General features: G+C 49.7%; 1 protein-coding gene across 1 annotated transcript in view; it reads left to right on the top strand.

The window, feature by feature from the left end:
• XPNPEP2 (X-prolyl aminopeptidase 2) overlaps positions 1–873 on the top strand; it is a 29,833-nt gene extending 28,960 nt beyond the window's left edge. Inside the window, 1 exon segment of the mRNA XM_049872381.1 lies at positions 19–873. Coding sequence (XP_049728338.1) covers positions 19–213 — 195 coding nt within the window. The 3' untranslated portion in view covers positions 214–873.
• The last annotated feature ends 12,606 nt before the right edge of the window (positions 874–13,479 follow it).

The raw sequence follows: 13,479 nt of genomic DNA, 5'->3' as shown, positions 1-13,479 counted from the left end.
CCCTCCTACCTTTTGCAGCTCCAGCATCTGAACAGCTACTACAAGACCATACGTGAGAAGGTAGGCCCGGAGCTGCAGAGGCGCCAGCTGCTGGAAGAGTTCGAGTGGCTGCAGCAGCACACAGAACCCCTGGCTGCCAGGGCCCCGGACACTGCCTCCCTGGCCGCTGTGTTGGCTGCTTCCACTCTTGCCATCCTCAGCTGGAGTATCTAGAAGCTCCAGACTCCCATGCTGACCCTCTTCCTAGATGTGGGGCTCACTGGCTCAGCTCCCATCACCCTGCACCGTACACACCACCCAAGACTCCCACCACCGTCACCACCACCACCATCAGGCCATGGCCTGGAAGCTATTGCCCTGGCCTCCTTCTCCAGGACCAAGCCCAGGGGGACAGGGCTTTTGGCCCTGGGTGGGCCTCCTCTGGGCTTGTACACCTCACCCTCAGCTCCCAACCGCAGACCTCACGATAGGAGGGCCAGCTAGTCCCTTCCCTCCCATGAGCCCAGTTGGCCCTACCTGGCAGATCCTGCTGCCACTGCTCCCTCCAAAAACCCAAGACCAATGGGGCAGTGCCCCCACCTCCAGTGGCTCATGGCCCTGGGAGAGCCCTACCCTATCTCCACCTGCTGGAGTAGCCAGAGCTGCTCTCAACCAAATTAGCCCCTACTTTTGGTCTTTCCATGCCCTTGAAACAGCCTCTGGCCGCAGCCCATCTGTCCCCAGCCAAACAATGGCTTCCTGGCTATAGCCACAGGGCCAAAGGAACGAGGGCTCCCTTGGGGCTGTCTGCTGTGCCGCCGGAGAGAGAGGAAGGAAGGGTAGTTGAGGCCTTTCATTTGCAGACTGCCACCCCAGGGTCCGGGAAACAGAGTAGCGGGGTGTGGGGGGGGGGGGTGGGGGCTGTAGCTGGAGGGCAGCCAGGGAAGGTGCCTGTAGACCAGCCCCTCAGCATGTGAGCCCATCTCTCCTGAACCCCACGTAGGCTCTGTGCTGAGTGACAGGAGAGCTGGGGGGATTTGTCTGTGAGATGTGGCCCTACCAGAAATTGGGGGAACAGCTAGAACAGCCCCACCCAGTTACTATCCCGTACTTCCCTAGCCTGGGTGATGCAAGCGGTTTATGTTTGACTGTTGACCTAAAGGTTGGCAGTTCGAACCCACTCAGTAGCACCATGGAAAAAAGGCCTGGTGATCTGCTTCTGTAAAGATTATAACCAAGAAAATCCTATGGAGCAGTTCTACTCTGTAACACATGGGGTCGCCATGAATCAGAATCAACTCAACAGCAGCGGATTTGTTTTTAAAGTTCCAGGGCACACTGTGACAACACTATTAAATCCTCGCTGCATCGTTGGATAGCCATTCGCCTTGTCTGGTTCCCCCATTTTACAGACAGGAAAACTGAGCTCCAGGTAGGGGTGGGACTTGCCCAAGGACGTACAACATTTGCTTGGGAGATGGTGGAGCCACGATGAATCTACCAGCCCCTCTTTTGCCCTTCAGCACCAGGCAGAATCCTCTCTCCTCCTTCCCACCCTGTCCCCAGTTGATGAGCCCTCTGTTAGGGTGAGAAGAGTTGTCTCTAGGGGGGCGGCCGTTAGCCACCTGGGCTCACATCCTGCTAGATACTTAAAACACCCTGGCAACCACGCCTGCCTCTGGGTTTTGCATTGTGTCTGCTGTGTTGCTGGAGACTGCTGTTACCTGTGGTTTTTGTGGTGGGGAAGGTGGGGGCGGGGATGTGAGGTTCCCAGAAGCTCAGTTGGGGAGCACATGGGCTTGAGAATGTGCCTGTGAGCATGCGTGTGTGTGTATGCGTGTGAGCAGTGGTACACACACACACACACACACATGTCCAGCCAACCACCTGTGCTAAAGGTGTGGTGGCTGTGGAGGGGAGGGAGGGGCCAGAGGGGAGCCCCACACTGGGGGACTTGTCGAGTGTGGTCCAGAGAAGTTGTAGCCAGCACCTTTGCCCAAAGGAACATAGCCAGGGTCAGGGGTGAGGTGGCTGGGAAGGGGAGAACCAAGTCTCTGGGGCAGGGTACTTGCAAAGGCACCAGTCAGAGGAGTCCACCCCCAGGGCCACCAGGCCTAGTTTGCTGGGTGTGAGAGTGACCTTCTTCGGTTACCCCCACTGCTGCTTGCATGAAAAGGCCTTATCCCTGACCCCCTTCCCTGAGAGCTAGTAGGCCCCAACGGTGGGCCCGTTTGCTGAGTAGTTTGCTCTCTCATCTGCTCGCCCACAAAGACATCTAGTAATAATAAAATTAAAGTCGTCATCCTCATCATCATCTCTACCATTTACTGAGTGTTTAGTATGGATCAGGAGCCCTGGTGGCGTAGTGGTTAAGTGTTCAGCTGCTAACCAAAAGTTCAGCAGTTTGAATCCATCAGCTATGAATTGCAATCAACTCAACAGCAATGGGTTGGGTTGGGTTGGATTGGGTTGGGTTAGTATGGACCAGGTACTGTGCTAAAAGCTTTACATGCATTTTCTCATGTGATCCCTACAAGATCCTATGAGAAGTTACTTTTGTTGTTGTTAGGTGCCGTCGAGTCGGTTCCGACTCATAGCGACCCCATGCACAACAGAACAAAACACTGCCCGGTCCTGCACCATCCTCACAATTGTTGCTATGCTTGAGCTCATTGTTGCACCCCCCACGTGTCTGTCAGTTTGTCGTACTGTGGGGGCTTGTGTGCTGCTGTGATGCTGGAAGCTATGCCACCGGTATTCGGATACCAGCAGGGTCACCCGTGGAGGATGGGTTTCAGCTGAACTTCCAGACTAAGACAGACTAGGAAGAAGGACCTGGCAGTCTACCTCTGAAAAGCATTAGCCAGTGAAAACCTTATGAAAGTTACTTTTAGCATTCCCATTTTCAGGTTGAGGGGACTGAGTGAGTGAGGCTCAGAGAGATGAACCAACTCCTTCAGGGTCACTCACCAGGTCCATGAAAGAAGCAGGATTCAACCCACTTAGACGACTCCAGAACCCGCTCTCTCAGAGAAGGTCAAGTGATACGGCTCTCACCACTTTATGGATGGGAGTGCTGATGGTGCAACGGTTAAATGCTCCGCTGCTAACCGAAAGGTCAGCCGTTTGAACCCACCCTGTGGCTCTGTGGGAGAAGGACCTGGTTATCTGCTTCCATAAAGATTCCAAAAAAATCATTGCCGCCAAATCAATTCCAACTCATAGCAACCCTTTAAGACAGAGTAGAACTGCCCCATAGGGTTTCCAAGGCTGTAGTGGTTAAGAGCTCGGCTGCTAACCAAAAAGGTCAGCAGTTCGAATCTACCAGGCACTCCTTGGAAACCCTATGGGGCAGTTCTACTCTGTCCTATAGGGTCACTATGAGTCAGAATTGACTAGACAGCAATGGGCTTGGTTTTTTGGGCTTTAATCTTTGTGGAAGCAGACTGCCACATCTTTTTTCTGCAGAGCAGCTAGTGCGTTCAAACCACCGACCTCTCAGTTAACACCTGAGTGCTAACCACTGTACCATCAGGGCTCCTTCTGTAAAGATTACAGCCTAGAAAACCCTATGGGACAGTTCTACTCTGTCACATGGGGTCACTATGAGTTGAAAGTAGACTCGACCGAACCTAACAATTTCACAGATGAGGAAACTGAGGTTTGGCCAGGATCACACAGCTGATGAGAAGCAAAGACCCAACTCGTATTCCCTGCACCACACTGCCTCCCCAGGGCCTGCCAGCCCACACCTTCAACTTGGCACCCTGGCACTTGCTCCTGGGGTTTGGTAGGCCATGGGCAGCAAGAGGTCACTGGGTGCCTGACCAGGACTTTCAACCCAGGGCAGCTCACATGCTAGCCTTTTGTCTCTTCAGTGCAAGACCCCAAGCTCTGCCTGACGGCTGGTCCCCATAATTTAACTGCCCCTTCCAGTCCTCCATCTTGGGATCGAGACCTTCCACAAGCATGGCTGCAGAAGCGGCCGCAGCTACCCCCACTTCCTCTCTTCCTTGGGACCTGGATGGCCAGACTCTGGACCATGCAGGGAGAGGGGGCACACACAGCAAGACACCCACACACCGTTGTGAAGTGAATATAAATAAATGTCCCCTTGGTCTCTCATCCTTCATTTTTTTGCTGGAGGGTGGGGCTTACCAAACCGCTCCTCACCTACTGATTGCTGCTGTGGAGAGGGCCCTACAGAAGAGCCACTTTTCCTAGGAATTAGGATTCTGGGGTTTTAGCCCCAGCTGTGCCAGCTGTGTGGCCTTGGGCAAGTCACTTGACCTCTCCAGTCTTCAATTACTCTTTCTGTAAAATCCCTGTACCGCCTTCCTATTGCGATTGTGGTAAGAGGCTCACAAGACCCGGATGTGACAACCCTCTATAAGCCAGGAAGTCACACCGACAAGAGATAATGCTCTTACTTGCTCATCGCTAGTCCAACCCTTGCCTCACCTTTGGAGGTAGGTAAGGAAGGGATCTGGGATCCAAATTTTATGTGTAAATAGCCCAGACTGGAAAGGCTTTTTGTTGTCATTAGCTGCCATTGTGTCAGCCCAAATCACGGTGACCCCATGCACAACGGAATGAAATGCTGCCTGGTCCTTTGCCATCACCATGATGGGTTGTGGCTCAGACCGGTGTGATCCTCAGGGTTTTCATTGGCTGATTTTTGGAAGTAGATCACCAGGCCTTTCTTCCTAGTCCCAGGAAGTGCTGCTGAGATCTGTTCAGCAGCATAGCAACATGCAAACATCCACTGACAGGCGGGTGGTGCCTGTGCCTGAGGTTTCTCCACCATGGAAGGTGAGAATTCTACTACTAGGTCACCAATGCCTCAGAAAGGCTTTTCAGGGAATAGCTAACATATGTTTTTCCAGCTAGGCTCCCTGGAGCCCGAGGTTCCTCAGAAATGGCGCAGGGATTGCCAAAGAAAGCAGAGAGAGCTCCAACAAAAAGCAGCCCTTCTGGGCTTCCCATAGCACTTTATTTGAAGTTGTTGTGGGGCTGGCTTTATGGGAGTGTGACCTGTCCAAGCACACAGAGCCCCTCACTCAGAAGTGCCCAGGCTTGGTTTAATGTCCTGCTATCGTCGTCTTGAAATTCTTATATTTTGAACGAGGGGGCCTGCATTTTCATTTTGCACTGGGCCCCACAAATATGTTGCCGGTCCTGGATGGGAGCTCCATGACTCAACAAATAAATAAACAAGCAAATGAAAAACTGCTTCAATTCCTTCATTGTACAGATAAGGAAACTTCAATGGTAGCCCAGAAAGAGGAAGGGACTTACTAAAGGTCACATAGCCTGTTGGGGACAGAGCTAGTATTAAATTCCCAGCATCCTGACGGTGGAGTCTGTGGGTACTGCAAATGGTTAACTCGCTCTGCTGCTAACTGAAAGGTTGTAGGTTCAAGTCCACCCAGAGGTATCTCAGAAGAAAGGCCTGGCATTCTACTTCTGAAAAATGAGCCATTAAAAACCCTCTGGAAGACAGTTCTACTCTGACACACATGCGGCCACCGTGAATCAAAATCCACTTGATGGCAACTTGTTATTTTGTCACTCCTTTACTGCCTTTGATGAGCAAACTGAGGTCTAAGAGGACCTTTTTGAGGTCCCCCAGCAGTGACAACTGTAATGATGATGGTCCTTAACCACATTTCTTGACACTTTAAATCTTTTTTGGAATAGAAATGGGCATGGGCAAAATGATGCATACATACATACATATACACACGTGAATAGTCTGAAGAGTTCATTTTACAAACGATAACGAAGTCATTCCCTTCTCATTTGCCAGCCAGCTGGCTCAAGCTCTTCACTGGTTAGGCCCTCGGAAGGGGCTGGGCTGGCTACTCTTCACCCCGCTAAACCACGTCAGCAGTGAATTTTACCAACTCAGTGGACACTTCCTCAAACCAGTAGGTGGGCACACTCGCTGCCAAAGAAATAACAGAAATATGAAAGATGCAATAGCAACTGTTTCTTCCCTGTCTGTCCCTGCCCCCCATGGCTCATCACAGCTGGGAGCGGGAGGCACCCCAACTCAGCCAGCTCCTGCCCTGAGGCCGGCCTGGCTCTTCACTTCCTTGTTTCTTTGTGAAACAGGAACTGAGTAAGCAGCTCAAGTAGGGTAGGATGGGTGGTTGAGAAAGCCCCGGTGGTCCATGGTGAGGCCCAGGGTGAAGCGGAAAAGCTAGTTTCTCCCCTAGTGGGTCCTGGGTAGCTCTAGGCCCTGTTGCTTGTCACACCTTCTGTGTTATAGACTAGCTTGGGCTGACAGGCCCTGCCCTCAACACATGGGATATGGGCCACAGGGTCATGTAACAGTGTCAGATGGGCCCAGATGAGATGTAGAAGCAGGTGCCGACAGGCTGCTGAGGGGAGAAGGTGGCAGCCCCAAATCATCCCCAAGGGCTTCTTGGCTATGTCAATGCGAGAAACGCCCCAGCGGATCCTGAAGTGTACTGATGTGGTGCCAAGTACTTTCCATGAGCTGGGCACTGAACTGAGAGTGCTCTCTCTAAACGTCATTGGGACTGGCTCCACTTCCACAAGCAAAGCCCACATGGTTACTGTTTTTGTCTTGGCTGCTAACGAAGAGGTTGGCAGTTCAAACCCATCAGCCGCTCCATGGGAGAAAGATGTGGCAGTCTGCTTCCATGAAGATTATAGCCTTGGAAACCCTATGTGGCAGTCCTACTCTGTCCTATACGGTCGCTATGAATGAGAATCGACTCAATGGTTTTTGTTTTTTTTTTTTGGTTTAGGGCTCCTTGCAGGTGACATCACTTGTCTAACCAAGGTCATGCAGCCAGTAGGTGATTTTGCAACAATTTGAATCCAGGTACCTGACTTCATTTCTGGGAGGTGTCCTGCTCACCCTCTTCCCTACAGTCCTAGACAATTGACCCCTTGGGATCAAGGGTCCACTGCCCAGCGACCTTTGTCTTTGTCCTTGTAACCTTGGGACAGAGTCATAGGCTGAGTAGCCCAGCTCCTTTTGGTCTCCCAGAGCAAGGCGCTCCAGTGAGTCATCAGCATGTTTTTATCCTCTTCTGATGTTAATTGCCACAGCTGCCTGTAGGTGTTTTTTTGGTCTTTTTTTTTTAAAAAAAAAACAAAACTGAGACCTTCTCAGAAGTTTAGAGATTCAGAGATGATTGTCCTTCCCCCCATCAGGCCCTGCTATCAGTGACTCCGATTAAATATCATTTCCAAAGCTGAAAGTTCCCTGTGTGTGTGTATCGTACTTATACATGGAGAAGAGATGTCAAGATCCTCCTGCCATTTTTCTCATCGCTCTCTTCTGTCCTCCTTATCCCACCTGCGAGCTTCTTCTTCCAGCCTCCCTGCCTCAGATTGTTGTTATTAGATATCATCAAGTTGGTTCTGACTCATAGTGACCCCATGTAACAGGGTAGAACTACCCCACAGGGTTTTCTTGGCTGTTTTTTTAATCTTTACTGGAGCAGATTGCTAGGTCTTTCTCCCACAGAACTGCTGGGTGACTTTGAACCGCCAACCTTTCAGTTAGCAGCCAAGCGCTTAACCATTGCGCCATCAGGGCTCCTTTCTGCCTCAGATTACCACCATGAACTTTGCTAATAGGTCAGGCTACCAAGGCGGGCCTCACTTTGGAAATACCCAGGTATTGGCAAGGGGCTACGTGGTCTCTTCTTGGATATTTCTAGAGACAGGAAGATCACTATTTACCAGGGCAACAAGTACCATCGAAATATCCAAAATTACTTCCTTGGAATGAACCCAAACCTGCCATGTATCTGTTCCCCATCATTTCTAGCCACACAGAACAGATCTCCCTCCATTACACGACAGTCGTTTGTAGCCAACTTGCTTTCCCATCCCAACCCTCCAGACTCAATATTACAGGTGTTTAGTATCCTGGTGGTACAGTGGTTAAGAGCTACAGCTGCTAACCAAAAGTTCGGCAGTTCGAATCCACCAGCTGCTCCTTGGAACCCCTATGGGGCAGTTCTACTCTGTCCTACAGGGTTGTTATGAGTCGTAATCGACTCGACCGACTGCAATGAGTTTGTTTTGTTTTGTTTTAGTACTCCAAGAAGGAGCCCTGGTGATACAACAGTTAAGCTCTTGGCTGCTAACTGAATGGTTGGCGGTTCGAGCCCACCCAGCAGCTCTGTAAGAGAAAGACCTGGCAATCTGCTCCCATAAAGATTGTTGTTGTTAGGCACCATCGAATCGGTTCTGACTCATAGCTACCCTGTGTACCACAGGACGGAACAAAACACTGCCTGGTGCTTGAGCCCAATGTTGCAGCCACTGTGTCAGTCCATCTCATCGAGGGTCTTCCTCTTTTCCACTGACCCTGTACTTTGCCAAGCATGATGCCCTTCTCCAGGGACTGATCCCTCCTAACGACATGTCCAAAGTATGTAAGACACAGTCTTACCAACCGTGTTTCTAAGGGGCCTTCTGCTTATACTTCTTCCAAGACAAGTTTGTTGGTTCTTTTGGCGGTCCATGGTATATTCAATATTCTTTGCCGGCACCACAGTGAGAAGGTGTCCTTTCTTCTTCCGTCTTCCTTATTCATTGTCCAGCTTTCGCATGCATATAATGCGATTGAAAGGTTACATAAAGATTACAGCCTAGATTAAGGGGACTTCTAAGTCAATTGGCAAAATAATTATATTATGAAAACATTCTGCATCCCACTTTGAAATGTGGCATCTGGGGTCCTAGATGCTAACAAGCGGCCATCTAAGATGCATCAATTGGTCTCAACCCACCTGGATCAAAGGAGAATGAAGAACACCAAGGTCACATGATAACTATGAGCCCAAGAGACAGAAAGGGCCACATGAACCATAGACTTACATCATCCTGAGACTAGAAGAACTAGATGGTGCCCGGCCGCAACCGGTGACTGCCCTGACAGCAAGCACAACAGAGAACCCCTGAGGGAGCAGGAGATCAATGGGATAAGCAGACCCCAAATTCTCATAAAAAGACCAGACTTAATGGTCCGACTGAGACTAGAGGAATCCCGGCAGTCATGGTCCCCAAACCTTCTGTTGGCCCAGGACAGGAACCATTCCCGAAGACAACTCATCAGACATGGAAGGGACTGGACAATGGGGAGGAGAGAGATGATGATGAAGAGTGAGCTACTTGTATCAGGTGGACACTTGAGACTGTGTTGGCATCTCCTCTCTGGAGGGGAGATGGGAGGGTAGAGAGGGTTAGAAACCGGCAAAATTGTCACGAAAGGAGAGACTGGAAGGGCTGACTCATTAGGGGAAGAGTAAGTGGGAGTAAGGAGTAAGGTGTATATAAGCTTATATGTGACAGACTGACTTGATTTGTAAACGTTAACTTAAAGCTCAATAAAAATTATTATAAAAAAAAAGATTACAGCCTAGAAAAGCCTATGGGGCAGTTCTATAAGTCGAAATCAACTCCATGGCACCCAACAACAGTACTTCACAAGTGGACATGGGCTTCCCTTTGGACCCCCGCTTAATCAGCCCTAGCAGCTGGGCATATAATGCAACTTCCAGACACCCTCCCCATCCTGCTCACTCCCCTCTGGGCCTGCTTCAAGGTGGCACCTATGGTATAGCACCTGAACCAGCATAGGGTGCCAAGAGAGGGCTGTGAGCACAGGGTACCATAATTCTCTCACCTCATTCAGGAACTTGGAGCCTGCATCAGGGTACTTTAGCTTAGTGGTTAATAGCATGGGCCCTGGACCAAGACTAGACCTGCATTTAAAACTCAGCTCCCACCACTTACCAGCTGTGTGATCTTGGGCAACTTGCTTAGCCCCTCTATGCCTTAGTTTCCTCCCTTACAGGGTTGTTTGTAAAGCCCACCGCCTGTGTAGGGGAGAGAATAAGAAATATTTGGGACACTTTACCCAAATACATAGACATCCTCCACTGTCCAAACTCTTACTATTACAAATCAGGAAAATATCCATCTGGAGAGTGTGGGATGCTGTCTAGATCTAGGCATGTCTAGATCTAGGCAGAAAGGTCTGGAAATCTACTCCCCAAAATTAGCCAGTGAAAACTCTATGGGTCACAATAGAATATTGTCCAATACAGTGCTGGAAGGTGAACCCCTTAGGTTCGAAGGCACTCAGAATACACAGTAGCCGCAACAATGGACTCAGGCATACCAACATTCGTGAAGATGGCACAGGACAGGACTTTTCTTTCTGTTGTACGTGGGGTAACGATGAGTCAGAGTTGAGTCGACGGCAACTAAATATCCAACCCACGATCATCTACCAAATCAGAATTGTTGGGTGGAGGGTAGAAGCAGGGGGCTGCTGCACGTGAATACAGTCTTTGTGTCTTTGGCAGCCCCATGCCCATCCTCGGAGGGTTCAGATTGATCTCATCATCAGTAGAGACACCTCTCCCAGCCACCCCACCCCACCCCACACACACACCCTGCAATATTACTGCTAAATCAAGGCTCTTCTGCCCTGTGTTTATACTTCTGGGCACATTTTTGCAATATTTATCCCAACTTAGATTAAGGATATCTACTTTATAGGGTTGTAAACAAACAAACAAAAAAAACCAAACCCATTGTCATGGAGTCTGTTCCAACTCATATGGGGTTGTCCCAGTGCGATGAGGATTAAATAACGCTTGCAAAGTGCCTAATGTAGTGCTTGGCAAAGAACGAGTGCTGGGCAAACAGAAGCTTGCCACTCCACCTAGGATGTAAGCTCCCGGATGCAAAGGACCTTGACAACTATTCATTTTGTTATCTCCTCCAAGTGCCTAGCACAAGGCTGTACCCAGAGCAAGCTTCAAAGACCTGTCTGCTAGCCCACTATCAATTTTAAGGTATCCTTGTTCATTGAGAGGAGCCTGGATGGCTCAAGTGGTTTGCAACTGGCTGCTAACCTAAAGGTTGGCAGTTTGAACCCACCAGCTGCACCCCGGAAGAAAGGCCTGGCACTGCTTCCATAAGATTACAGCCAAGAAAACCCTACAGAGCACTTCTATTCTGTAACACATGCAGTTGCCCTGAGTCCAATCGACTTGACACAACGGGTTTGGTTTTTTATTTGTTTGTTCACTGAACTTCTGACCTGACTCGCTTCTTTAGTCCAGAGCTCTGTGTACCTGGAACACAATCTATAAAATGCAAATGTGTTGCCCTGAAGGGGAAACCCATTAAAAGTGTTTAGGACCCATTAGCCAGCTGGGGCTTGACCTAATGGACTCAGGCCAGGGTAACCTGCGGGGAGAGAAAAGTCTGGAGAAGGCAAGTCCGGATGGGGGAGCCCTAGATTCCCAGTGCAGGAGTTGCTGACCACAGGAGCCAGATCTGAAAAGGAGCTAGAAGGGGTGGGACTGAAAACGCTCTCTCTCTTCTGCCCTGGAGGCCGGCAGCGCAGGCTGCCCACCTCTACTTCTCTCCAAGGTCCCTTCGCCTCCCCTCGCTGCTTTTTCCCAGGCCCCAGCGAGGCCGCCGGGCCCGCCCAGCGCCCCGGTTTGCCCGCTGCTTTGAAGGCTGCGGTTAGTGTGTGAGCTCTGCTCGCTGCAAACAGGAAGCGGTACACATCCTGCGCGCCCGGTCGGGACTGACGCGGCGCCGCGGTGCAGGCCTGGAAAGTTCTGAGGGCAAGGGTCCAGCCACCCGAGCCCAGGGTGTCCCGAGCCTCTGCAGCCGCGTCCCCCGAGCTGGGACCCTACCGGGCTGCCCGCCTGCCCCTGTACACAGCAAGCCGCAACGGCCTGATGGGCCACAAACTCTGTCCAGGGCTCCTTAGTCAATTACAAGGCACCGCATGTAGCCCTGGACACGCTGGGAGGGACTGGCTGACAGGCAAGTGCAGGCCAGTGGGGAAGATTTGGGGGCGCAGAATCTTGCATTGAATCCATCCGGTAGGCTGAGTAGAGCCAAAGGAAGTATGGTTCCAGCTAGGGGGAGAAGGGCTTGTCTTTCCCAAGCTCATCCCAGGGAAGGTTGGTGGGAAGGCATGGGACAGGGGACTGGGAGGAGGTCACAGGAACATCTTGGGAACAGGGGAACTGTCAGCCTAGGATTTCATGAGTGCCACAGAAGCAAAAGCCTTAAAAAGGTGCATACCTTTTACCTTAGCAACTCCCCTTCTGCAAATTTATCCTAAGGGAAATGTTGTGCGCGTGAATTTTGTCCTTAAGGATGTTCGGGGAATAGTTAAAAAAATTCGAGCCAACCTGAGTTCATCAGTGGGGGCCAGGAATCCCTGGGTTTCACAAATGGGTAAGCGCTGCACCACTAATCGAAAGGTTGATGGTTCAAACCCACCCAGAGGTGCCTGAGAAATAAGGCCTGGCAATCTACTTCCAAAAGGTCACAGCCTTGAAAACCCTGTGGAGTGTAGCTCAACTCTGCACGCATGGGGTCACCATGAGTCGGAACCCACTTGATGGAAACTAACAACAACAACCCACACAGTGTGATGACCAGCAGTCATGACAAGTCACGTAGTTGAAGACTATTTCATAGCATGGGAAAATGTTAATGATACTGTGTTCAGCGTGAAAAGCAGGTACCGACACAGTTTGTGCAGTCTGATTTTAAAGCATCTTTGATGTTGTTGTCAGTTGCCATGAAGTCAGATTAGACTCACGGTGACCTTATGTACAACAGAAAGTGTTGCCTGGTCCCAAATCGTCTTCATGATTGCCGGTATGCGCAAGTCCATTGCTGAGGCTGCTGTGTATTTTTGAGTGCCTTTTTTTTTTTTCCAACCTAGGGGGCTCATCTTCCAGCACTGTATCAGGCAATATTCTGTTGTGGCCCGTAGGGTTTTCACTGACTAATTTTTTGAAGTAATTGCCAGGCCTTTCTTCCTAGTCTGTCTTAGTCTGGACGCTCCACTGAAACCTATCCACCACAGGTGACCCTGCTTGTATTTGAAATACTGCTGGCATAACTTCCAGCATGATAGCAACATGCAAGCCACCACAGTGCCACAAACTGACAGACAATAGTAGAAAGCAGCTTTTTTGAAGTATAATTGACATACAATAAACTGCACATGTTTAAAGTATACAATTTAAGTTTTGATTATATAAACACCCATGAAACCATCACCACAATCAAGATAATGAACGTATCCATCACTCCCAAAAATTTCCTTGTGCACCTTTGTGATTTCTCCCTCCTGCTTCTCCCCATCCACCCCCAACCATTGCTCTGTTCTCTATGCAGTGTAATTTTTGTGAAAAAAAAAAGTATGTAGAGAGAGATACTTGCAACAGAGAAGGTGATTCACCAAAACAATATAGAAGAGAATTTTTTTTCTTCTTTTTTTGAAAATCTGTATTGGCTAAATTGTATACAATGAATATGAATTACTTTTTAAATAAGAATAAGTCTTTAAGGTATTAAAATATCTGCCACAGATAATCCACAAAGTGAACAATCTAAATTTACTGCATAGGCACACAATGAATGTCTGTTGAATGGGACATTTGCTGGTGTTGTGGA

Source organism: Elephas maximus, chromosome X (genome assembly GCF_024166365.1).
Source record: "Elephas maximus indicus isolate mEleMax1 chromosome X, mEleMax1 primary haplotype, whole genome shotgun sequence".
NCBI lineage: Eukaryota > Metazoa > Chordata > Mammalia > Proboscidea > Elephantidae > Elephas > Elephas maximus.
This window is presented reverse-complemented; position numbering and strand designations above follow the sequence as displayed.